The sequence below is a fragment of the Clupea harengus genome, chromosome 19 (assembly GCF_900700415.2).
Source record: "Clupea harengus chromosome 19, Ch_v2.0.2, whole genome shotgun sequence".
NCBI lineage: Eukaryota > Metazoa > Chordata > Actinopteri > Clupeiformes > Clupeidae > Clupea > Clupea harengus.
Window position 1 is genome coordinate 9,834,871 of NC_045170.1, and position 26,484 is coordinate 9,861,354.

The window sequence follows — 26,484 nt, forward strand, 5'->3', positions numbered from 1 at the left end:
CTTAGCTGAAATATTCGTTTAAAATACCAATTTAGATGTACATCTACGACTATCTCTGCCCTACACCTAACATGCCAGCTGTCTTCCTTTTAGTATTTTTAGAGTTGCTATGATACGAGACGCGGGTCCCTTGTCACGTTGAGTTGATCTCTGTTTACTTCTGAAGTTGCCATGGTACCACCATGGTGGGTTCCAGGCTCGTGCCATCTTTTGAGCGTCTTATCCTATCTAGCAAAACGTTGTTGCACTTATAATGCTTACAATAAACTATTTATCAATAACTCTAAAACTGTTTATAAACAACTCTACTGCACAGAAATGGGAGCGTATCTATGTTCCCAGGAAATTGACCCTGGGAACAGGACCCTAGGATTAAATATTGGGAACAGGACCCTGGGAACATAAGAATGACCTGCACATATATGTAGCCCATTGCAGAAGAGAATAATGTGAGCGAAATAAAAAGGTTGTTGGAACTATGAACCCTATAGGCTTCTTCTTCTAATTCTTCTTCTTCTGCTTCTTCTTTGTCTTCTTCTTTTTCTTTCCGTCTCCTCTCCACTCTTCTCTCCCCCTCTCTCATGCATTTTTGTTAAATTCTTCAGCCTTCGTTCTCTTTGTAAATGCTAATGTGAACGTGGGCTGTGTGTTACCACCTAATAACGGGACTATGGATTTATGATGCACTGCCTCCATCCCGCTGTTCGATTCTCGAAGGCTGCAGGGTGTCTTTGGACAAAAGTGTCTATATACCTGACCTTTATACCTTTACCTAAAATATCATCGGTTAGGCAACTTGCCAAACTGCAAGCTTCGCAGGCTAACTAGATCGTTTTTTCCCCGTTTTTTTTTCTCTGCAGTTGCAGCTTTTTTTCCCCACACACAGACATTTCCAAGGTAACAGGAGATGAAGGCGGAGTTAGAAAACTTAACCCAGCGGTTGGGGAGACGCTACTGGATAGTCCTGGAACATTCAGAGGAACGTACCCTCCGCTGCCTCCTACCGAGACACAAAATTGCATCACTGAAAGGCAGTCTGCATTCACCTGCTGAGACCACTCACTGCCTTTTCTCCCACAGCACGTCTTCAATAAAGCAGTGCAACTGTTGAAGTAGTGGAGATGCCATGCCTTGTTGACATAGCCTATAGTTTCATTTAGTAACCTTCTTTGAAAGAGTGTGTGTTTTTCAAAGATGTCAGAAACTTCCTCTGTCCACTCCGGATCTCTCGTGCCCAGCCAGCGGCTCATGCAGCTCGCTTTCAGGGGAGATTGGATTGTGGTCGAGCAGACAATTAAAGCGCTTGACAAAGGAGACCCAGAAATCTTCCAGACAGATGAGGTAAGCAAGCGTTTTGCATTTTCTGTTTGTTTTGCGTGTTGAAAGACTCATATTTAATGACTTATCAGGAATCACTCGTTTGCATTATCCCCAAAAAACTTTAAGACTTAGTAACAAAAAGTTAATTGATGTCATGCAGTCCATTGGAATTGTTCCTTTCATATGTCTAGGCTAGGAAGAAATGTGTCACGGGTGGTGCTGTAATCATTTCCAATTGCGCAATTTTATTTTAAAACTGTTAACATGAATGTTAACATATAATCTACCTGTCTGTTTCGTCTGTCTGTCTGGCCTAGGAGTCAGGATTAAGTCTGTTTATAATTGCGGTGAAAGAGAACCGTGTGGCTGTAGTGGAGAGGTTGCTGGAGATGGGAGTCAACCCCAGTGAGAAGACCAAGGTGAGTCAGGCGTAAAGCTATTCCTTTACAAGACAGAAACGTTTAAAATGAAATCTCACCATAATGACAAGCACAATGTGAAAATATCTGAAAAGTCAATTTTTCTCAATCAAACAATTATTTTACAGTCCTTCCAATCAGTTCAATCCACAGTAGAGTCAGACATAAGAAGCCTTTAAAACAGCAAAGACTCAAAAGCAGGAAAAAGATGAGTGCCCTTTCTCTAAAGATCACCGCAAGTGTCATCATCAGAAATGTAACTCCCTGGAAGTACTTTTGTGGGTTTTTGCCATTTCTGTGCTATTGGATGAACCTGGAAAGGCTTTCAGTATTCCGTAGTGTGCAATCTGTTTGCAAAGATATGTCTTCTTGACTGGTGTTGTTGTTTATAGTGCGAGGGTCTTGAGGATGTATTAGGAAAAAGGTCATTACCTCAATGGGCATCATGTGGAGAATGCAAGTCTGAATGCAGCATTTGGTTGGTTGTTAGTTTTTTATGGCTGACCTTTTCTACTGAGACCCTGAGATGCCTCTGTTTTGTGAATACTTGGCTGTTCCTCCTACTTCAAGTTCAAGAGACCATAATGATCTCAACAATTTGGAAAAGTTCAAAGTGTCAGCATACAGTATACAGTGATTTTGAGCATCACAAAGAACAGTTATGATATGTCTATGTAATCCGTGACCAGTCCTTTGTGTCATAGTCATTTGCCCAGTCACCGTTAGTTCCTGGAACCCTCCTACAAAACATGCCCATAAAGTAGTGACATAATGCTCTACAGCAGGTGTTGTCTCCCCACATTTGCCATTAAAACCATTTAATCCACACAGTTGCTTTCACCCACAAAAGAAATTAAAGCCTTTGACATCTCGTAACTTGGGACGTGCCCTGGCCGCAGAGAGGGCAGGCTATCTGTGAGTTCTTTCCAGTGGGAAGTATTTCCCAGTTTTTTTGAAAATGGTTAATTTGTGTTCTGGGAACAGAAAATAGGCACGCACACACACACGCACACACACGCACGCAACACGCACGCACACACGCACGCACGCGCGCACGCACGCGCGCACGCACTCACATGCACACACGCACGCACGCACGCACGCACGCACGCACGCACGCACGCACACACGCACACACGCACACACGCATGCATCCATATCCAAAATTAAGAAAGAGTGATGAATGGAAAAGGACAGATGTGACTTTCAAGTGCAACATGGCATCCATTAACCTCTTGCTCACCAAATATGGCCACAGCATCACAATTGAGGTTGAACTGGAAGAAGACCAAACCTTGTTAAGAGTGGTGCCAGATTCTCAGTGGCAGCAGCCATTACTTTTACCAGCAATTTGAGATTATCAAAAGGTCCTTTTACAGGTCCTAGCAGATCCAGATGGCTCATTCAGGAATAATTAATAGAATTTTACGGCTCGGAAAACGCAAAATTATGAATCATTATAACAGTTAGCATCACAATCTCCACTATTAAAAAGATGTGCTATTTCGAGTGAGCTCAAATGTTGTGTTTCCAATAAAGAGGTCTTTTCTCTTTTCCTTTTTTCCTTTTTCGGCTTTTCATGATGTATTATATTTTCCTCTTAATTTACGGCTGTAAGTCTATGGATGCTTTCCTTGCCATCGTTTTTCCATGTCATCTGAAACACATAATTCACTGAAAGAACTTCACTTTGACTTATTGAGAGATTTACTCGCCTCCATTCCTAAGATATGCAAGCCCCCAAAAGCTTTGGATGTGGGCCCTGCGATCATTTATTTATTTTTTAATGTAACCACTCGCATGCATCTGTCATAGCTGGGCTGATCCTCACAATTCAATAAATTGCTGAGCTTATCCCAAACTAGAGCTCTTTATCAATCATTCAGATCCACATCCCATGTCGTAAAAAGCTCCGCTAGCATTTACAGCTCGACCTTGGCCTAAGAGAACAAACATAAATTGCCCCTTTAAAACCAAAAGTAAACCTGCTTGTGTGCTGAGATGATAAATCTCCCCCTTTGTTCCTCTGTATTTGCATGTGTGGTGTCCATTATGCTCCTCTCTGTCTGGGAGAATTTACAGGAGTCTGGCAAGGTTAAGGTGGTATCCAAAATGTATTTTTTTTTCATGGGGTGGTAGAGCCCAAGTCTCACTAAGCCCTGTGAGCTCCTATGGCTCTTCTGGCAGAGAATGGCATGGCGTGTGAACGAGGGTAGCAGAGAGGAATTCTTTAGTCGTTAACACATCTGGAGGCTCCAGTTCGGGACGTATGCATTCTGTGGGAAGGGCAAGTTTCACCTCACGGGCGCCAGCTCAATCCTCCGACTTTTCAAAAGCCTTCATTTACCCTCGTCAGATGTCTTCATGTCTATCCTCATATACCCCCGTTCCCCTCCACTCACACTCATAACCCCTCAGTGTTAAGTTATTCTATCAGGCTCTTCTTGACAGGTTGACAGCTGTGCTTTCCCGGACAAATAGTGTAAGTGCTTGTTACCTAAGACCAGTTCAGAGAAGGAGCCCGGCCATGTTTGTTCTGGCAGTGTCCTGGTGGGGCCTCGTTTGGTAGGTAAAGTGTGTAATTAACCCCGTGCTAGTAGGGGCGATAGTTGGACGGCACATGCTTGGCTCTCACATTCAGCCTCTACCCTCTCGGCTTGAGACATCGGCTTTCCATCTCTGCGTTGGCATGGTAACGGCTCTTCCCTCTGGAATCTGCCGGGGTGTTTGTGTTTGCTTCCTGACTTGGCTCTTATTGCGTCCCAGCAGAGCCGTCTTGTCCCAGTTGAGGTAACCAGTTTTTTTTCTCCCTGAGCAGTGATTTCCAAAATAATTTGGGGGTTTGTGGAATTTCTTCAGCTCCATATTACAGGGAGTCCAAATTGTTTTCTCTGTGGTGCTCCACAGTATGGGGTTACAGTCCCTGCCATAGCCTAAAATACCATAATGCACGGTAAAAACGCTGTCTTTGTAAATAATTGGAAATCCCACTCCATCAGAGGGGTATAGACCACAACGCGTCTTGACAGTGGTTACAAAAAAATTGCCTGCTTCATATTTGTCTTCAAACTTCAAATCTTTTCTTCTTCTTCTCTCCGCCCACTATGTGGAAATCCCCCACAGTATTTTATGTGTCCGCTTTGAAAAGAGGGTGATCGAAAGGATGTGACATGCGTCGTCACCCTAGGTCACACGGCTGGAATGTCTGTTGGTTCTGGATTTGTAAAATTGCAGCTGGACTGGTCTGTGCACCCCAGGACTCACAAAATAGGGAAATAAGGCTCTCAAACTTCCCAATCCATTGTTTCAGTGAAATATTTCAGTAAAATATGATTATATATATATTTACAAAAATCTATTTCCCATGATTTGTTTTATTCAACTGATAAAGTCAATATTACACTACTCATTTTTTATAGATGTTTTATACCTGCATTCGTTTGATTTCATAAAGTTGCCATCAACTTTGAATATGAGCAGGGGTGCATATTTTGAGAGGCTTGAAAAGCAATTCACACATTGAAATAAATCTGAGAGTGTGAAATTCTTGTGTCCCACAGGATGGTAGGACTTCCCTGCATATAGCTGCAGCACACTCCAAGGACGAGATTGTGAGACTTCTGGCAAGAAAGGCAGACCCCAATATCCCTGGAGGGGTAGGAAGCACACACACACACACACACACACACTCTCTCTCTCTCTCTCTCCAACTCTCTTTCCTTTTTCTCTCTTTCCCTCTTTCTTTTGTCATTCTGTCTGCTTGTCTACCCATCCTTTTTCATTGTCTTCCTCTCACGACCCCATTCTATTTCTGGTTCCTTCTTCTGTCTCTCTACCTCCACCTCTGTCTCTTTTTATTGGCAAGCGTATGAACTGCTGAGAAGAGTCTGTGAAGAGTGGCATTCCAGTGGTTTGGCATATAGCATGTCTCTACTTTACAAATGTTAACCGAAACTGCCATTATTTATGTAAGTTTTGGCAGAGAAACCAAGGCATTATGACGCACTAAGGATTTGATGGACAGGATCCTCTGCTCTGTGCTACCCAAAGTCTGATGTGTTTTTAATGTTTCTGAATAGTGTTCTTAATAGTGAATATATCTTACTTTTCGCTTACTTAGAAACCTTTGTTTTGGCGGGCTCTGGGATAGAGACTTGATTTGTATTTACAGATGTTACTTTGGATTTTTAGCTCAACCTAACGCTTTCTTTTAGTATCTTCAACAACACTAGAAACTGCACGGAGAGGGTTAACAGAATGCCCCCCACTAAGGCTTCTCAAAATGCCATTTAAAGAGAGAGAGTAATGAGCCAGTGTGTAGAGAGAGAGAGGGAGAGTGTCTAGAGAGAGATAGAGAGAGAGAGAGAGAGAGTGTAGAAAGAGAGAGTAGTGAAAGAGAGTGTAGAGAGATAGAAAGAGAGAGAGAGAGAGAGAGATACATAATTTATGCCAATCTAAGAGCAATTTGGGGAGGTGTTGGGGGTTCACCCATTCTGAATGCAAAAAAACAGAGGAGGGAAAACCACAGCCAAGAGGCTGTTGGGTCAGGAGCGTTCTGTCAATGGTGTACAACACATTCTCTCTTGCACGCCCATAATTACACACAGATAATTACTTTCTGATTAGAACAATTGTGGTTTTGCAGTCACATTAATATACAGTTAATGTAGTGTATCCCAAATGCATTTAATTTCTTGTAATGCATTTAAATTGCCACTGTATTCAATTTTGAAGATAATAGACCTCTAAATAGCTGCATATAACATGAGTACTGTGTGCCACTAAACCACAAATTGCTCTGCAAAGTCTATCAATGTAATTGATTTAAGATGTTTCTCTTTAACTTAACTGTCACCCTTCTTTATTGGTATGGTCCTTTAATATTATACAGGATTGTTCCCATGAAGTAACCCCTCGAGCCTGACAGAACACTTAAAAGGTTCATTTAAGAACCTTTCATTGTCCTAAAGAGCCAGCCAATGGCTCCTCGTGTGAATTAGTTTGTGTATGGAAGTGGAGTGATATGGAATGTGGTCCTGTCAATATTTGTGATAGGGGGTTCTTTGCTGTAAGATTAAAAGCCAGAATAATTCCTCAGAAAACACTTTCAGTTTCAGAGTTTGTTTGTTTCCATTAGGGTAAAAAAAAAAAAAAAACACTTTTAGTCTAAGACTATGTTTTTATTTTGATGTAGCCTAAAGACCAGCTGCCACTGCACTTCGCTGCCTGCCGACCGACTGGGTCCCATGGGGCTGTCCACACACTTCTCAAACTCTCCAGCAAGGATGCCCGTCTTCTTCCAGATAAGGTATTTATCTGAGCATAAACTTTCAGCTTTGGCATATTGCAAATATACATAAAAGGGCCATATATTGGTCATGAAACATGTTTTATCAGTTAGATATCAGATAGTTTAATGGGAGCATATATTTCCCCTTCTATGGTGTAATTACATCTGCACTTGGACTTTCTTTATATCCTCATATTGGTTTTGGAACCCACATCAGCTACCAGACAGTAACAGAATGCCAGTATTGTCTTTTTTGTTCTTTTGGCTTGGCACTAACCATTCACACATGCCAAGAGCATATCATTGTTTCCGTGTGTGTGTGTGTGTGTGTGTGTGTGTGTGTGTGTGTGTGTGTGTGTGTGTGTGTGTGTGTGTGTCTATGTGTGTGTGTGTATGTGTATGTGCGTGTGTCAATGTAATTGTCACATTCAGGATGGCTGCATTCCATTTCTTTTGGCTGTTGAATCGGGGAATGTTGGAATCGTTAAGGAGCTGCTTGGAGGTTTATCAGAGGCCCAGCTGCGAGCCCAGAGAAGTGTAAGAGCTGGCAGCGGTGTCCCGTCGTTATACACGCCCCAGATACCAGGCCAATTGTAATAGTGTAATTTCATACTGACACAGAGGTGACAAGAGACATATTTGTCAGTTGTAATCAACCGTAGCAGTCAGTCATGAATTTCCTGCAACAGGGAATGTGTTATTTGTGGATATTGCATAATAAAGTATGGTTAAATGGTAATCAGGCATTTTGAGATATTGCTCCATCTTAGGTGGATCAGACAAAGATTTTCAGGGGCTTTGTTGGTGATGTATCCACAAGGATCACGACAGTATCATAATTTTCATGCAGTTATTGCTTTAAATTTATCCTTTAAGACACTGCAGTTGAAGTTAAAAGGTTCAATGTCTCTAATTATAGACTGTGTGCGTGTGTGCATATGTGTGTTCCATTAGAAATGGATTGTGAATCCAATCAATAAAACAATGTAAAGTTACATGGGAGAGCATTTAATTCTCTGAGCCATTTTATCACAGCTTTTTACAATGTCTGGAGAGTTGATCGGCACAATGCCTGATCTTTATCAACTTTGTGTTTGGGTTTTACTGCTCAATATTTTTTAGTGCTGTGGTTACAGAGCCAGTATTAACACATTACAGTCTTATTTGCCCACATATTTAAAGGATATTTAAACTGATGCAATTGCTAGGAGCGTGTAATCTAATTACACAACATCGCTATAAAAGTTTATTGAAGCTTCTACTTTCATTACGTCCACTGGCTTGAAGTTTTGGGGTGCCCTTCAAAAGAAACACAGGCCTCTGAAGTTATCATTGAGCGTCATGGATGACATGCACAGAACACAGGCTGTTATGTTACCAGGGAGATAGAGATTCGGCCCTCCATATCTGTTGTCGGAGAAAAGATGCAGAGATGGCCAAGATCCTGGTGGAGTCTGGGGCCAACATTGATGTCCAGAATGTGAGATTCACCCCATTTTTAATGCATTATATGAAAACTTTTTAAAATCTGTAATAACTCTACATTATTAAATTCTGTCCACAAAGAAGAGGTTTGTTTCTAGCGTCAAATGTTAGCAGCTCATGAAAATTCAGCATTTGGTGTCCTTATTATAAATAATGAATAATACTACTGGCATCTTATCACGTTACTACCCCAGCACTTAACTCTAACCCTGGCCTTAGTATACCTTGTAATGAATCAGCAGTTTTTTTTAAATGTATTACCACTGCACTGTACCGTGCATCATGTGCTGTAGGGACTGAATTTCAAACTTTGGTAGATGATCAAGCTAAATGGATGTTGTTGTTGTCTTCTGTCCCCTGTTGACTATAGGAGGAAGGCCAGACGCCCCTTCACATCGCTGCCTGGGAGGGAGACGAAGCCACGCTGAAGGTCTTCTACCAGGGCAAGGCCAATCCAAACATAGCAGACAAGGTGAGGTGTGGAGGGGATGCTGGGTTTTGAGACAGGGTTGATTCGATAAGCCCCAGTTTGATCATTTAACAGTCTACTTGTCACGGGCCGCTCTCACAGGAGTACTGCTAGACACACAGGTCCTGGCGATCCCTGCCGAAGTTTTCCATGATGAAGTGATCATGTGTCTCGCGCCTGTTGACGTTTACTTGGCTGCCTGTCACTTTAACCTGCTATCACCAGACCTCACGATCAGTCACAAACTAGCCACGGCATAACTGTTGTCCTGAATAGTCCAGACATGATGTCAGCTTATGGCTGCTAATCAATCAAAGCTGTTTTATAAGGATTGTAAATATAAGGATTTGTTGGTAGCGCTGATTAACACTTCATAGACATCATCTTGTTCATTGTTTGTATCCTTTAACTCATTACATCTTCGATTTGAAATGTATTGTGGTGTTTAACTGAAATTAACTGAAATGGGTATCGAACATATGTAGTCGATCATTATGTCATGGTTATATGAATCTCTGAGGGGGGAATTGAGTGGGATGGTGAGAACGGCAATGAACTGTCTAACTGTCTACTGGCGATTCTCTCCTCGCACACACACACACACACACACACACACACACACACACACACACACACACACACACACACACACACACACACACTCTCTCTCTCTCTCTCACACACACACACACATACACACACACACACATACACACACACACACACACTCCAGATGGATAGATCCCCTCTACATGTTGCCGCTGAACGCGGTCATACCAACATCGTGGAGGTGCTGACAGAAAAGTTCAAGTCCAACGTCCTGGCAAGGACCAAGGTATTGGCAGCCTCCGTCTTCTGCTGGAACCACACTTGCCAGGGCTAATCGTTCAACTTCAGGGGTAATGTGCTTCTCATTCCAAGGGAACAGAAGGTCCAGAAGGCCAGGTGGTGTGGGATGGCCTCCAGTCTAGTAGTCAGAGATAACTGATTATGAGTGCCTCGGGGGCTTCTCAGAATTGCTGGCTGCTGGCGTGATATTTTCTGTTTCTCTCTCAGTCTCCACACATTGTTATTCCAGCATTAAGTTGTTGCAGGTGCAGGTAATACATTTGGCGGTGTTGAAAAGTAGAAATACCTCTTTATCAATGACGTAGTTCAAATGCGCAATAAATTGAATATGCATTAGAACAGAATATTGATTTATTGATGTGTCTATATATATATATATATATATGTGTGTGTGTGTGTGTGTGTGTATGTGTGTGTGTGTAATATTTGTATCTTTTTTGTGAACTGCATACAGCCCTTTTTAAGTGTGTCGCTGTGTGTTGTGTAGGATGGCAGCACACTGCTGTATATTGCCTCTCAGTGTGGCCATCCGGAAACTGCCCTGACCTTCTTGAAGAAAGGTGTCCCTCTGCATATGCCCAATAAGGTGAATAACATACTGGGGAATAATGGTATTCACTGACAATGAATTACCTTAATTTATGGTTAAGTCTTTGGTGATGAAATATGTTATATAATAATAAGGTCTTAATGTTGACAGTTGATTGATAATAATCTTCCTCCTTATGCCCTTTCCATTATTTCTTGTAGTCTGGCGCCGTTTGTCTGCATGCAGCCGCCAAACGTGGTCACACTGCTGTAGTGAAGGCTCTGCTCCTGAAGGGGGCGCAAGTGGACGGCACCACTAAAGATGGCCTCACTGCCCTCCACGTGGCTGTGCAGCACTGCAAGCCCCTGGTGGTGCAGATGCTGCTGGGCTTTGGGGCCAAGGTCCAGCTCAATGGTGGCAAGGTAGAGCTCTGTGATTAGATTTAGAGTGTGGGTATACTGTGTGTCGTAACAAATGCTATCACAGCATCATTACGACCCGTTACAGAAAGTGCACAGTGGTTGTTTTACGCATCTACCTCATACATGTATTTGGAGGTACAATTGTAAGTCTGAGTCCCCTATTTTGAGGGCAAAAAATGGCTGTCAGAAACGATCTATTCCGCCACGGTGAGTTGTCTAATCTTCAGCGATACACAAAACTTTCCGTCCGAGGAGTGGATTTTAGATATAGGCATGGTCACGTAGTCTTCTCTGACAGGGAACATTTGAATGTGCCAATCATAAATTATCACTGCCCAACTTCTGATCGCACCTCGTAGCTCACAACCTCCCATTGTCACGATTCGGAAGGCAGAGACCCAATCGCAGACCAGATGCAGGAACTGTTCAGGTTTATTTACAAAAGGTTAACAAAATAAAGTCCAAAAGGCAAACACACAAAAGATCCGGGCAAAAACTAGAATTCCAAAATAACACAGAAGACACAGAAGATCCCAACTTAGGGACCCAAGCACTGGCAAAGCAACAATACAAAAAGCAAGGCAGAGCAGGAATACATGAAAGCACACAGCTAATTGACACAGAACTCTCACCATGCTAGTACGACGAACCAACATGGAACAAAGGACAGACTGAACTTAAATAACAGAGGGGGAACTAGACAAGGGGAATTAACAAGACACAGGAGGTACCAATCAGGGAAACAAACAGGGAAAAGATTGGGAACAGGTGAGGGTCAAAACCAGGAAGTGGCAGAGGGCAGATGGGGGCGGAGTCTCAGGACAAAGACAGGAAACACATGGCCGGACAAGACAATCACAACAAGCACATGACAACATAAACAAACAGGAAAAAGCACATGTCAGGAATCAAGAAACATAAAAGGAAAACAGAGCAGGATCCTGACACCCATATCTTATGCATTCCCCATTTGTGTTGGCTAGCGGTCACTGCTGCTCTTCAGGTTAACTAAACAGGCTTTCACTCTCCTGTTTGGTTTTGCTGGGGATCTCGATCCATCAACTGCACCAAATAGCCTACAGTTTGTTCCCAGGATAATTCTAAGTAAAAAAGCCAAGTCGAGGATAAAAGTTCAGTCTAATTAACGTTGAATACCACAGTTAACCGAGATGAACCTAGTATGCGGTTGCAGTAGCTTAAAAGCTTAAGACCATTCTTTCACATGTATTCACAGTATGTAACCTATGCTATGGGGGGAAGGAGTGAAAATAGCATACTTAGAAACTACATAGATACTTCATTTCCATCTGAAAACTCTCATTTCCTTAGAAAATAGAGCTGACCTCTTCTGCCCCCACACCGCAGCAAGTGCTAAAATGTCCACTGAAACATTTAACATTTCAGCAAAGATGTGAGCCTTAGTGCATTTGATCACACCTTTACCACTCACTTTATGCTTGTGCAACAGTTTCCGTTTCCATCTGCCGTTTTCACCCTCAAAATAGGAGCCTAAGTGTAAAAGACAAAGAGCAACTGCAAGAAACAAGGCCATGGCTGATAGCTCAAGGTGATTCATGCGTATTTGTGTTTGTGTGTGTGTGTGTGTGTGTGTGTGTGTGTGTGTGTGTGTGTGTGTTTGTTTGTGTGTGTGTGTGCGTGTGTATGTGTGTGTGTGCGTGTCTGTGTGTGTGTGTCTGTGTGTCTGCATACACAGGCTCAGGAGACACCTTTGCACATTGCTGCCCGTGTGAAAGAGGGAGAGAAAGTGGCCGAGATGCTTCTGAAGAGCGGGGCAGACGTGAACGCTGAGCAGGAGGTCAGTGGGTTTAAACCAAATCTCACAAATCGCAGTCTAGAACCTCAAGAGACATGCTATCGACAAAATCTAACCCTCTTAAGCACGCTAAAATTGCGGGGATCATCATTACATGGAAAATCCTTATAGTCTCTAAGGGGGGTTATTAGCCTCTGAGAATCTGATCATCTGCGCAATGGATATCTGCAGTGACCTTTGACCTCTGCTTGAAAGCGGCTGTGTCTGTATCCCTTTCAGAATGGGGAAACTGCCATGCATGTCGCTGCTCGCCATGGTAGCCTTCAGATGCTGAGAGCTCTGATAGAAGAGGGAGGTGACCTGACATGGAAATCTAAGGTGCATCTGCAAATAGACTTTTTATATTTGTTTTTCTTTTGAAAATGTGTGAATGCATCTAGCTTTATATAGTTTGTAGCATAGGTTAATTTGGGGTTTTCAGGTTTGCTCAAGATATTTTCAAAGATGCCTGAAGCGTGCACACACACACACACACACACACACACACACACAAACACACATACACACTCACACACACACACACGTACTCATATGTACACGTACTTCTAACCACCCTGTGAGACCTTGAAGTAATTTCTAATAATAATATTTCCACTGAATACTCCCGTGTAGGCAGGAGAGAATCCCCTCCATGTTGCTGTCCGTCACTGTCATGCTCCCATTGTGGAGGAGATCCTGAAGTACCTGACCAGCGAGAGAAGCCTTGAGGAGGCGCAGCTCTGTGTCCGGCAGGAGAACCAGGTCAGACTGCTGCCTTAAGGAACCTAAGGAACCGTCACACACGGATCAAACAGAAAGCATTGTGTGTGTGTGTGTCTGTGTGTGTGTGTCTGTGTCTGTGTGTGTGTGTGTGTGAGTGTGTGTGTGTGTGTGTGTGTCTGTGTGTCTGTGTGTCTGTGTGTGTGTGTGTGTGTGCCAAAGATAATCACTAACACATGAAACATACTTAGAACTACAACCGAAGTACAACCGTGACTCTTGGATGTCCTTGAATCTGAGAAGAAACAGGCCCTGAAATACTGACAGTATTATAGCATTGTGATAAACCTTCCCCTCGAAACATTTATTACCTTCAAAATTAAACATCTGCAGTTCTGCAATATTATGAAACCCTCTGACCACTTCCTTACAATAACATGAATCCTTTTGACGCTTATAATTAAAGAGCATGTGAAATAAATGTGTCAGTGATGCCATGTGACCATGTGTGTGTGTTGGCAGAGGGGGGAGACGTCTTTGCACCTGGCCGCAGAGCTCGGGAAGGACAGCGCCCATGACGACGGGGAGGACGTCCTCATCATCAGAACCCTCATGGAGTACGATGCCAATGTGACTGCAACAACAAAAGAGGTCTGTCATTGATACTTCTTCACAGAGAAGCTAGAGTTGTTGTAGAACTGTGTTAATGAAGTAGTTCAGTACATTTAGTAACATATATTACTTATATGCCGTGGTAATAGCTTGTCATCATTACTTATATATTCCATAATTTTAGTTAGAGAACTTTGATCAGTGTGTTGTTTTTAAACGTGCTCTTTTAAACAAATTGTGCCTTCCTTGCTTTGCCTATAGACTGTATATGTACACGACACATGAGTGAGTCCCCCTGCTGGATGTGTGTTTGTGTGGTCCTGTAGTTAAGGGAGACTCCCCTGCATTACTGTGCCCGGGTGGGAAACACTGCTGTCCTGCAAGAGATCCTGCGTGGCGTCGCTGCCAGCTGCCTGCAGATGGCTGTCAACAAGCACGCCAAGGTACGGAGCTACGCCAGCCGACTGGTCGATGAGAACCTAATGCTGCTTGCCGCCTAATGAGGGCTGTGGGAAAACCCAGTCTTTCTGTGCCAGCTCGCGGCCGGATTAATAGGCCTTTCTAGGATTTTGGGATGGTCTCTCCTTCTCTTTCTTTCTTTCTCTCTCTCTCTGTTTCTCTTGCTGTTTCAGTCTCTATTTCTGTTTGTCTGTGGCACTCTCTCTCTCTCTCCTTCCATCTTTTTTCTTCAGCTCTTCCTCTGTCTCGCTCACTTTCTCAGTCCTACTCAGTCTCTTGCTATTTCTGACTCTAGGCACTTTCTTTTTTCTTACCCTCTCTTTGTGCCTCTCTCTCTCTCTCTCTCCCTCTCCCTCTCCATCTCCCTCTCCCTTGTGTATAAGGAATTCTTAAATCAAAGGCTTTCTCTGTTGTTGGTTCTGCTCGACAGAATGGCTGGTCGCCACTGCTCCTGGCGGCCGAGCGAGGTCACTTGGAAGTGGTCAGGATGCTTCTGCAGAACCACGCCAGAGTAGACGTCTTTGATGAGGTAACTACTCAATGGATACTTCCTTGCTGTTGGCTCCACTCAGCATCAAAGAATACCACCATTGCTTTTAGATAAATCGCCACTGGCTTCAGCTTTTTTTTGCCTGCATCAGCAAAGTTTTCTCCTTTGTACGTCGCTTTGGATAAAAGTGTCTAAATGACTAAATGTAAATGTAAAGTTGATGAAATGGTCGGTTTGTCGTCGGGAGAATGTATGGTATGGTAACTACGGTAACTCGTCTCTGCAGGATGGCAAAGCAGCTCTACATTTGGCAGCTGAGAATGGTCATGAAGACATCGCAGACCTCCTGTTGGCCCATAAGGCCTTTGTCAATGCAAAGACCAAACTTGGACTGACTCCATTGCACTTAGCTGCCCAAAATGGATCCACCCATCTGGTTCGACTCCTGGTGGAGACACACATGGCCAGCACAGACGCTCTTTCCCTAGTGAGTGAGCACTACATCCTTACCATCATCATCTCCCTTACAGCATACTGAAAGTAGTCCGATTGTGGATTGAAGGGCGTCTCACAGATTGCACGCTCTATTTTCCCCTGTCCTCCAGAACAAACAGACTCCTCTCCATCTGGCTGCCATGAGTGGACAACTAGACGTCTGCAGTAGCTTGTTGAAGCTGAGAGCTGACATCACTGCCACTGATATAGTTAGTTTCAAGTTTCAGATCCACACTGTACATGCGTATCCAGTCATCTATAATGCATTCTGCACTGTCTTTGTGGCATATTGATTTGCTTCTGTGCTCAAAATGTGTTCAAATTGAATTCCCTTGTCTTAGGGGGGTTGAGGCACTGGGCTCTGTAAAGCGCCTTGAGGCAATTGTATTGTTTTGGCGCTAAATATAAATTGAATTGAATTGGATTGAATTGAATTGAATTGAATTGCCATCCATCCATCCAACTCAGCACGGGCAGACGCCCCTCCACCTGGCTGCGGAGGATGACCACTCAGAGGTGGTGCAGCTCTTCCTGAAGCACCGCCCGGAGCTGGCCACCCTGGCCAACGTGGGGGGGGCCACCTGCACCCACATCGCTGCAGCCAAGGGCAGCGGCGCCGTGATCCGGGAGCTGCTGAAGTTCAACCAAGGGGGCGTGAGCACACTGCACAACAAGGTCAGTGACGTCATCTGGAAGGCGATCAGGAGGTGGCATCAATCTACACATGCTTTCCGTGATGTCATAGGATAGACAGGGGTCGATGTGTGTACATGAGCGAGCACAGCGCAAACAGCGACTTGCCGCACGCTGTGCCCTTTCATTTTCTGTTGAATGTACTAAACCTGTGGCTGATCACCTAGGAAATCAAAGCATGTCACTGCCCTCAAACCGTGACGCCAGCATTATTCAATCAATCATTTAGTCATTCAAGCGCCGAGCGACATTAAAAGGAATAAAACGTTTAGCGATCAGAAAATAGATATATGTTGCGACGAAATCACGCCTAAAATGTGTGACATTACATCTGCCCCACAGTATGCTATACTATTTAATGGTTGGGGCAGGTCATCTTTATATCACCCTTCTTACAGTCGTGTAGATTTCTGAGACTTCCTCAAAATATCACATTTCCTGAAGGAAAGGGGTGGTGGTCGTTTCTTTGTTTAATCACTCTCCGTCCTCATTCCCATCAGGCCAACGGTTCCTGCCCTCTGCATCTGGCTGCGGCTGGGGGTCATACAGAGGTTGTGAAGGTCCTTCTGGAAGCGGGAGCCCCAGCAGGAGATGAGGACGCTGTGAGTGCATTGGAGTGCAGCGTGAACCAGTGGATGAAGCTGTGCTATTGGGTTTTAGATGGTTACTGAGACATTGCTTGTGATGGTTGAGAAAGATTATTGTTTGAACCCTTTCTGCCTCCAGGAAGGAATGACAGCCATTCACTTAGCTGCCAGGAGTGGGCACATTCACATTCTGGACGTTCTGAAGAACAATGTCTGCCTGAAGATCAGCAGCTCTAAGGTGACTGTACTAGAAATGCTTCAAAAGTAAACACTTCTGACATTTCTCACTGATGTCATGAAATGAAACACTATGTTGTGTATGTGTGTGTGTTCCCAGACAGGGTTGACAGCTCTGCACGTTGCTGCCTGTTTTGGTCAAGTGGACTTTGTGAGAGAGATGTTAACCAAGGTGCCTGCCACCATGCGCAGTGAACGGCCTCACGGCACGCTCAGGAGTGGAGAAGGGGCTCGCAGACAGCATCACCCCTCAGAGGTCAGAAGTCTTATATCAGACAACTTATGAATACTAAAGCTACCGTTCAAATTATCTCACTCTTGCATCCTTGAACCCTACTGTAGCTACCAGACAGTAACAGAACTCCAGTACTGACTGAATGTGGTGTTAACCTTTTTTGTTCATTTTGGTTGGGCACTAGCCACTCAGCTACACCATGCATAGATCAATGCATCTGAGTTTTTCTGTGTGTGTGTGTGTGTGTGTGTGTGTGTGTGTGTGTGTGTGTGTGTGTGTGTGTGTGTGTGTGTGAATGTGTGCATATGTGTGTGTGTGTGTGTGTGTGGGGGGGGGGGGTGCATATGTGTGTGTGTGTGTGTGTGTGTGTGTGTGTGTGTGTGTATGTGTGTTTTCACCCTCAGTCAGGATACACTCCCCTGCATCTGGCTGCTCAGTCAGGTCATGAGTGTGTGGTGCGGCTGCTGCTCAACTCTCCCGGAGTGCAAGCGGATACAGAGACTGACACACAGGCATGTTCTAACTCTGTGCTCATATCTCTATTCGGTTCTACAGACACACACCCTTCAGTTCAGTACAGGTTTTTGACCTTTGACTCACAAGAAAGGCTGTACATCGGCTCAGAGAAAATGAAGATATGTAGTGATCTCATTTGTAGTAGCATAAGCTTGCTTACACAATAGCGGGTCATCAATGTACCATGAAGATGCTCAAGCCCAGAGGTATGGGAACAGCCATAGACGTCCTTCCTCGCTCCTGGAGATTGATGACCAACAGTTTAGTTGCAACCCCGTATCTTAAATGTACCTGATGAATGTAATGAATGATGAAAGTAAAGTAATGTTGGTAGAGCCTGGTGCTTTTGAACAGAATCCTATTGGAAGGTAAATCACCATAAGCAGACTTGGGCATTTGTTCCCTCATTGTTAGCATTAGCATGTAGCTGATGACGCCATGTTAGCATTAGCACACAGTTGTTGATGCCATGTTAGCATTAGCACACAGTTGTTGACGCCATGTTAGCATTAGCACACAGTTGTTGATGCCATGTTAGCATTAGCACACAGTTGTTGATGCCATGTTAGCATTAGCACACAGTTGTTGACGCCATGTAAACATTAGCACACAGTTGTTGATGCCGCGGTAGCATTAGCGTGTGACTGTTGACACTGTGTGTGTCCCCCCCAGGGCTCCACTCCCCTCCACCTGGCGGCCCAGAGTGGCCACACGGCAGTGGTGGGTCTGCTCCTCAGCCGGTCTGGCTCACTGCTTCAGCTGAGGGACAAACGTGGACGCACCTGCCTCCACCTGGCCGCCACCAGCGGACACGTGTCCATGGTGAGGGTGCTTCTGGGCCAGGGGGCAGAGATCAACCTCACAGACCAGGTGAGAGAACACAGAGGTGGGCATGATGATGGAGTTATTGAAATGTTCAGAAGTGATTTAATTATTGGGAGCCTTGTTCACAACAGGATTGTAACGTATCTTTTAATTATTAATTAGTTCTGCTTTAATTGGTTCATTCTGCAATCAGGAGTAATAGTAGATCAGAGGCTAAGCTAATTTAATAGCTTTTAACTAAGAAAATGAATTACAGGGTAGTGAGAAAATGTATGAGTGAACTGCTCAGCAACTAACCAAGGGTTAGTCCAGGTAAGGTAGTTAGTTTGACATAGTTGACAAAATAAAACAAACTTATAAGTAGTTAGCTCCCTTAGATTCTAACAGATTTTGGTTTCCAGACGGGCTGGACTCCTTTGCACTATGCTGCTAAGGCGGGGTGCCTGGACATGGTGCGCTTCCTGGTGGAGAGTGGGGCCTCAGCGCGGGTCGAGTGCCTCCAGGGCCGGACGCCACTGCAGTACGCAGCCGGGGAGAACCACCAGGCTACCGTCAGCTTCCTGCTGTGCAGAGACAACAACATGCTACACTTACTAGAAGATAGGAGGGTAGAGTTCATGTTTTGATTGTTTTCTTCTGTCACTCTTTCTTTCTCTCTTTTGCAGTCTTTCGTTCATCTCTCATGCTTTGTCTACATTTTCTCTTACTCCTCATTTCTTTCCTTTGGTACTCCTCTCTCTTTGTCAGTCTTTCTCTCTTTTTTGTGTTTTGTACGGCTGGTTTTGTGGACATTGAGGCCCAGACCTAAACTGATCTTTGAACTGATTTTCTATTTCAAAAGAAGAAAATAAAGTCCAGAACTTGGCCTAATGCCTGCCTCAGAGAGGAACACTTGTGTGACTCTGGCTTATTGGAGAAACTAGGTCCATGTCCAAATTCTTTTTTTTTTTAAAGGAAATTCCCAGTGGATGCCAAACATATATTGAACCACTAGAGGGCAGCCTTGAACTAGTTTTACATTCCCCCATACACACTGTGTCCTCTCATCCCTCCAGTTTGTGTTTGACCTGATGGTGTGTGGCCGCCTGAACGGGAACCTGGCTCTGGAGGAGCTTGTGCTCCACTCCACCGCCCCTCTGGACACGGCCGTGCGTCTGTCTCGCGCCCTGGGCCTGGCGGCCCTGCGAGAGAAGGAGCGGTCCGTGGACCTCCAGGCGGCAGCGAGGCACTGTGAGGCCCTGGCCTCCGACCTGCTCACCGTAGCCTCGGCTGTCGGAGGCCGGGGAGCCGGATCCATCCTGCGGGCGGTAGACCACCGTGGGGCCAGTGTCCTGGACTGCCTGATCGAGTGCCGGCAGAAGGGCGTGGTGTCGCACCCGGCCGTGCAGAAGTACCTGACGGAGGTGTGGTACGGCAGCCTGCAGTGGGACTCCTGGAGGATCCTGCTGCTGTTCTTCGGGCTGCTGCTCTGCCCCCCACTCTGGCTGGCGCTCTCCCTGCCCCTCAAGCACAGGTTGGAGAAGGTTTCACACTCTAGAGTCTAGAATTGCATATTGATTCATCATTCATCTTGGATTGGTACATTCTTGATTTGGTACTCTGTAAATAAAGAACAGATATCGGAATAGATATTTTAAGAGAGAGAGAGAGAGAGAGAGAGAGAGAGAGAGAGAGAGAGAGAGAGAGAGAGAGAGAGAGACTTTTTCAGCTAGAGTGAGTGTTGGGGGAAAAGGCAAACTATCAAAAAAGCAATACTTTTTTTGCTCTTTCCCATTAGGTTCAATACCATACCCATTGTGAAGTTCATGAGCCACCTGGTGTCCCATCTCTTTCTCCTGGCCCTCTTCATCCTCACCATAGTCTTCCCTCCGATCAACCCCATCTCTCTGGGCCACTTGGTCCCCGGCTGGTCAGAGTGGCTGCTGCTGGCCTGGCTCTGTGGCATGGTGGTCTCCGAGCTCACCCACCCCGGAGAGCGGGCTGGGCTAGCCTGGATCCGCCTCATGCTCCTGGGCTTCTCGCTGGCGGCCGTCCTCCTGCACCTACTGGCTGTGGTCCTCCAGTGGTGGCCACCCAGCCACCTGCACTGCCTGTTTGCCCGCAACGTCCTGCTGGCGGTGGCCATGACGCTGGGCTTCATCCAGCTACTGGAGTTCCTGACCTTCCACCACCTATTCGGCCCCTGGGCCATCATCATCCGCGACCTGATGAAGGACCTGGGCCGCTTCGCCGTCATCTTGGTGCTCTTCCACACGGCCTTTACCATGAGCCTCACGGCTGTGTACCAGCCTGTGTATCCGGCAAGTCTCCAGGACGTGGACTCAAACAATGCCACTGAGATCTCAGAGCAGGAGCTGAGCCCACTCACCGTCTCAGTGCTGCTCTTCTTCGCCCTCTTCGGCCTCACCGAGCCCGAGTCCATGCCCGCCCTAGAGCGCTCGCCCCCCGCTGCGGCCGTGGTGGCCAGCCTGGCCTTTGGCATTTACCTGGTCGTGACGGTCATCGTGCTGATCAACCTGCTCATCGCCATGATGAGTGACACCTACCAGCGCATCCAGGCCCAGTCGGACATGCAGTGGAAGTTCGGCAGGGCCGTGCTGATCCGCGACATGAGCCGCAAGTCCGGAACGCCATCGCCCTTCAATCTTTTCACCAACCTCTTCTTCTACGCCAAGATTATGTGCAAACACGGTGGTATGTTTGGGTCCCCCTGAAATTATTAGTGAGAGTAGGTCGTAAAATATTTAAACAGAACTGCACTTTTGCTGATAAAAGCTAATCCTTCTTGGGCTTATGTGGTAATACAAATGATGTGCAGAGGGGTCCGCAGAGCGAATACGAAACCTGTTGCTCATGCATTACAAAATAAGAAAAACAAATGAGTCAGAATTACAGGAAGCAGTGTCACCAGAGAGACTTACGGCTTTTGGCAGATAACTCATAGATGTTCCCGAGGATACCAGAGAACAGTGTGTGAAAACATTACCATTTATAATCCTCGCTGGCTTCTTAGTGTGCGATGGAACGCACATTTTTTCAAGATGGACTGTTTGTTGTGTGCCTCTGCAGGTAAAATATGCTCCGCAGAGGCTCGAGATTTGATGTGTGAGGAGGAGGATGTGGAGGGTCTGTCGGACACCCGCTCGCTTGATACGCTGGCGCACTCGTCCGTCAGCTGGATGCGGGGTAACCGGAGGACACAGGTCATTCCCGAGGGTAAGTACAGCTCCCTCTCTCTGCCTGTCCCATTCAAAACATACACCAATCAAACCAGGAATAAGTGCACTACCGCTCTCTCTCTCTGTTATTTCAGTTTTATGAGCTGTCACTTGTATTCTTGCAGAGGTTATAACTTCTCCCATGTATAGTACATTTACTGAACTGAATTAAAACCCTTGTTAAACTGGAGCTGAATGGTGGATGTAAACAAAAGGTTGGCACACTGTCCCTCGTTTAGCATGCTTAGCTAATTTCATGTAATTTAGGTGCTTAACTTAGATGCAAATTGACTGTAAATACCTGTAACCATGCCGTGCTGTGAGTTGTGCCGGGTGCTCTGTGTTCTGCAGGTGGACCCTCTCTGGCCCTTAGGCAGGGTGGGCAGGTGCGGGTGGAGCAGGTGGTGGACTGGACAGCAGTGGTCCAGCGCTTCCTCGCCCTCCATGGACAGAGGGAGCAAAAACCCACTGGAGAGAGAGAAGGAAGGACAGTAATGTGACAAGATGAGGGAGAATGTAACTCTATCTACCACTACACTGCCTTGTTTGGTTCTCATGTGCTTGTAATTGCCATGCCAGTGATAGTGTTAGCATAGCATGTTTAAAGTTTATTTCTAGTTCTTGCTCACATTATTTCCTACATAAATCAAAAGAATGTTTTGTAAATCAGGGTCAGAATTTGAATAGGTCTCATTGCAAGACATGTTGTTATTAAACACCAGTAATGAACCTAAGTTCAGGTTGACATTCACAACACTGCCATTTTTGGCGAGGTCATTTCCTGTTGCAGTATTACTTTTATGAATGTATTTAGCATGCTTCCAACATTGTAATGTGTTTTTAACAAGCAGTTAATTTCAATTGTAGCAATTAAGTGTGCACATTATTTTACAAGGGACACGCATCAAACCCGCGTTTAACCCGCACTTAAAGGGAAACTTTGGGATTTTTCAAAATGGGCCCTATTTGGGTCCAAACTTTTTCTAAGGCCAATTAGCGGTCGAAATCGGTCCAGTATTGAGTAAGAACGCTAAAACCATCAACTGCCTCGTATTATGCAAATGAATAGCGTATGTCCACTCTCTCTCACTTATCCAATGCTCAGCTAAACAGGCTTTCACTCATCTGCTCGGTTCTGCTTGGGTTCTGGATGCACTGACTGCACCAAATAGCAGTTTGTTCCCAGAATAATTCCAAGTAAAAAAAATCCATGTAAAAGATACAAATTTGATCTAATTAACGTTGAATACCATGGTTCCCTGAGATTGACCTAATATGCTGTTGCAGTAGTCTAAAAGGTTAAGATCATTATTTGATACCACCTCTCAATACATCGCCTATGCTATTGGGAAAAGGAGTAAAAGTAGCCTAGTAAGAAAACCTGGTTTCCATCCAAAAACTTTCTTTCGTAGAAAATAGAGCTGACCTCTTCTGCTCCTACAAGTTGCACCTCAGCAAGGACCACAATGTAACTTAATGTTTCAGCAAACATGTTAACTCTCTAGCTTCAAAGCTGCAAATGTGTTCGATTAAATGGTTAAATGATTTGATTATTACATTGAAGTTTAAAATCATGTTATGCATGTTTGAACATTTTAGTCCAAAATAAATTCTCCAGAATGTAGGCCTATGTGAGATGGGCTATATCGATGTCAGTAGAAATAACATTTTGTCATTGTCATGGAATCTAAGTGAGCTTAACTCTCCTCCTTTACAGGGTAAAAATCACGTAGGCTACCCTGATTAACAATATAGCAGTCAGTTCGAAGGATGTGGTAGGGCATTTTAAAACACGTAAACAAGCTACAATTACGTTTCAACTAATGTAATTGATTGGAACAACAGAGGAAGCACTACGGTTTATTCCTTGTAAACGATCCAGAACCCACAGCAAGATGGCCATCGTCGTACTTTGTAATCTCGTCTGACGCATTCAGTTTAAAGGGATTGCTTAACAATGCTATTGGTCGGCTTTAACCAAACTTTTCACCAAATAACTTTGGCTTGGCTCTGCCCACTTAGTGCCTTTGATCACACCTTTACCGCTTGTGCAACAGTGTGCATGCGCTGCCGTTTCCACCAGCCGTTTTGCCACCAAACTAGGGCCTGCAGTCTCATTTTTAAATATTTCGCAGTGTAACTTAGTATGTGTGACTAATATTGTCATCATGTGCTCTGCTGTTCACTGACCATTTAAATGAACTCCAGCATCACAGTTAATTATGGAGCGCAGCATTTGACTGTTGAAATATTTAGCAGATCCTTAGATTAATACATATACTTGCATTCAGTGTAGGTCCACTGACAGCTAATAGAGCCTTCAGGATCTTAGCTTCACTTCTTTTATCATGGGTGAGCTGAGTCCTTGTGAACTCCATGATGCACATTTTTACATTATGGCTGTATGAAATATCTGTAAATATTGTACCTACTCCACTCAACTCCCAAGGGTCTAAATTAAACAAGGGATTTGCAGCTTTCCTATTAATAAAGTCCGTAACACTTGGGAAACCGGGGCCTCTCTCCCTAGCTGGTGAGACAGGACAGGATGTCATTTGTCTACCTGCTAGTGGAGAGAGAACAAGCACAGGCTGGGCTTTGGCTGATTGATACCACTAAGGCTTGTAACAGTCCCTGAGTCCAAGGGCATTTTTTCTTATAAACAGCCAGTCCTCTCCAGGGTAAGTAGAGCTAAGTAGAGCTATGATTTGAAGTCAGAGAGCTTTTCCGCAACAAATGAAACTCAACAAAGTCTTATGTGATGTAGCTTTGTTTGGATATTTTATGACAACCTTTGTGCTGTGTACAGTTCTCTTTCAGGCCGACTGTTATTTTCTTATCATAGTTTTATTTAGCTTTGATATACGCAGATAATATCTGTGGCCCACTCAGTAAATCACAAAGAATGTCTTAATATTCTGCCATTTGTATGTGCCTTTTTTCTTTTATAAAACATTGTAAATCCTGGTAAAATTTTAACTGTCACATCATAAATATTTTTCAACAAACTCCACTACCTTGGGTGTTTTGAATTACAACTGTCCAAAGCAGTCAAACAAGCAAATGTACTGTATGTACAGCACTCCATTTCATGGTCCATTACATTAACTTTTTAAGTGCAGATTTTTTTATTGGGCCTTTCTTTATCCTGGTTTCCGCTGAAACAGAACAATGAAATCCTCTGGTTTGTCTGGATTTTGTCCGAGTGACATGTTAAGGACTTTGACGGCTAAGTGCGCTAACCCTGACATGGACTCTTCAAGTCTTCAAGATCCTGTAAGTTTGACAAACTGCCTGCATAGGAAGCCTCCGCATTTCCAAGGAAGAAGATGTCATTTTGTATGCAACTGCCATATATAAACGGTTTGCTTACAGCCTAAGAAATGTTGCTTATATACATACATTTAAAATATGAGCCTTATTGTTCCTACAAAAGCAACAGTCACATCATAAAACCTGACTACTGCATTCCTTGGTGAGCAGAAAAAGAAGAGTGAAAATGTTCAGGTCCATAAACATTGTTTATGCAATGAAGAGAAGCAATGAGGCAGACCACCCTTGAGTCAGCGTAGTATCTCTGCTTCTCAAGAACAACAGAACACTGACTGAGCACCACTCTCACAGGATAGATTTGTAGAGGTACCACATGGAGGTCCACTAGAGGCCCCGCACTTAATTGAATTTCCCCTTGTGCTATTTCCGTCATTTGTGTTATTTCCATCCCGATGGAGTAACCGGGGCCATTAAGAATAAATATAATTCCCATTGGTCCTCTGGGAGTTCTTTTTTTTGGTGGCTTTGTTCCAGGGAAAGGACCTTCACCCAGCACAAGGTCACCCAAATTGATTCGATATGATTAACTGTCTAGTGGCCTAGTCGGTCAGCAGATCGGAGAGGGGACAATCTGGTGCGGATCTAGTGGCTCTGTGCCAAACCTTGGCCAGATTACTCCTGACTCCGTTGCTCTCCTGGATTGTTTTGCCAAATTTCTAAACTATAAAAAAAACAAAGATCACAGGGGGTTGTGTCATGGGCCTTGTGCGGACATGAACTATGTGTGTGTTGTTACTAGACCCTGTTTACCTAAGTCTGCTTGAGTCGTGCTCCAGTGGTTTGGTCCCATGGCCTGCCTGGAAAGCTTCTATGGAGCAAAAGACAATTTGACCTGAATTTCCTGCATATAATCCTGTCTGCGCGGGTCGATTGTGTTGAGCTTTAATTTACACCATTTGCGCAACTCGTGGATAGGTGTCCATGCCAAAAACCTGAAATAAATATTCCTCCCGGCAGTCGGAGAATGAATTAGGGCACCATTGTTTACAGAGAGCTGTGAGCAAATTACACACATGGCATGTGTCACCAGAGCCACAGCTCTTCTACTCATAACAAATCCAGCCATCTAATGGACACCTGTGATTTGTCCCTGTGATACGTGAAGAGATTATTACCCCACATCCCGTGATAGATCATCATGCTGCCCTGTCTATCCCAATACCTGCGTTTTTTTCTTATTCACTTTGGTGCATTTCTTGAATCCTCCATGCCATTTTCAAAACAGTAAGTGCATTTCCTGAAAATATTTATACAATTGGCACCACATAATGTATTACCTGAAAAAACCCATAACTTGCTCAAAATCGTTATAGTTTATGTCTTAAAAGTGCCATCAGAATACAAATGTGTCATTGTGTCATTGTTTAGGTGTTCCAATTTAGCATTTGAATCATCTAATCATAATTTTTATCATCATCACGCTAAATGTTATTCATGTAACCAATTTCAACACAAGTTTCAAAGTGGT

General features: G+C 44.4%; 1 protein-coding gene across 1 annotated transcript; it reads left to right on the top strand.

The window, feature by feature from the left end:
* Positions 1–184: 184 nt before the first annotated feature.
* Positions 185–24,690, top strand: trpn1 (transient receptor potential cation channel, subfamily N, member 1). Its single transcript, XM_012832891.2, has 29 exons — positions 185–1,341; positions 1,638–1,739; positions 5,300–5,395; positions 6,934–7,047; positions 7,462–7,566; positions 8,411–8,509; positions 8,885–8,986; positions 9,717–9,818; positions 10,320–10,418; positions 10,583–10,783; positions 12,498–12,599; positions 12,837–12,935; positions 13,230–13,358; positions 13,839–13,967; positions 14,255–14,371; positions 14,818–14,916; positions 15,164–15,364; positions 15,483–15,581; positions 15,841–16,047; positions 16,566–16,667; positions 16,792–16,890; positions 16,990–17,145; positions 17,529–17,636; positions 18,313–18,510; positions 18,867–19,073; positions 19,521–19,978; positions 20,243–21,159; positions 21,535–21,707; positions 22,061–24,690. Exons 1-29 carry the CDS (start codon positions 1,195–1,197, stop codon positions 22,181–22,183), a joined length of 4,890 nt encoding a protein of 1,629 aa, XP_012688345.1. The 5' UTR covers positions 185–1,194; the 3' UTR covers positions 22,184–24,690.
* Positions 24,691–26,484: the final 1,794 nt, after the last annotated feature.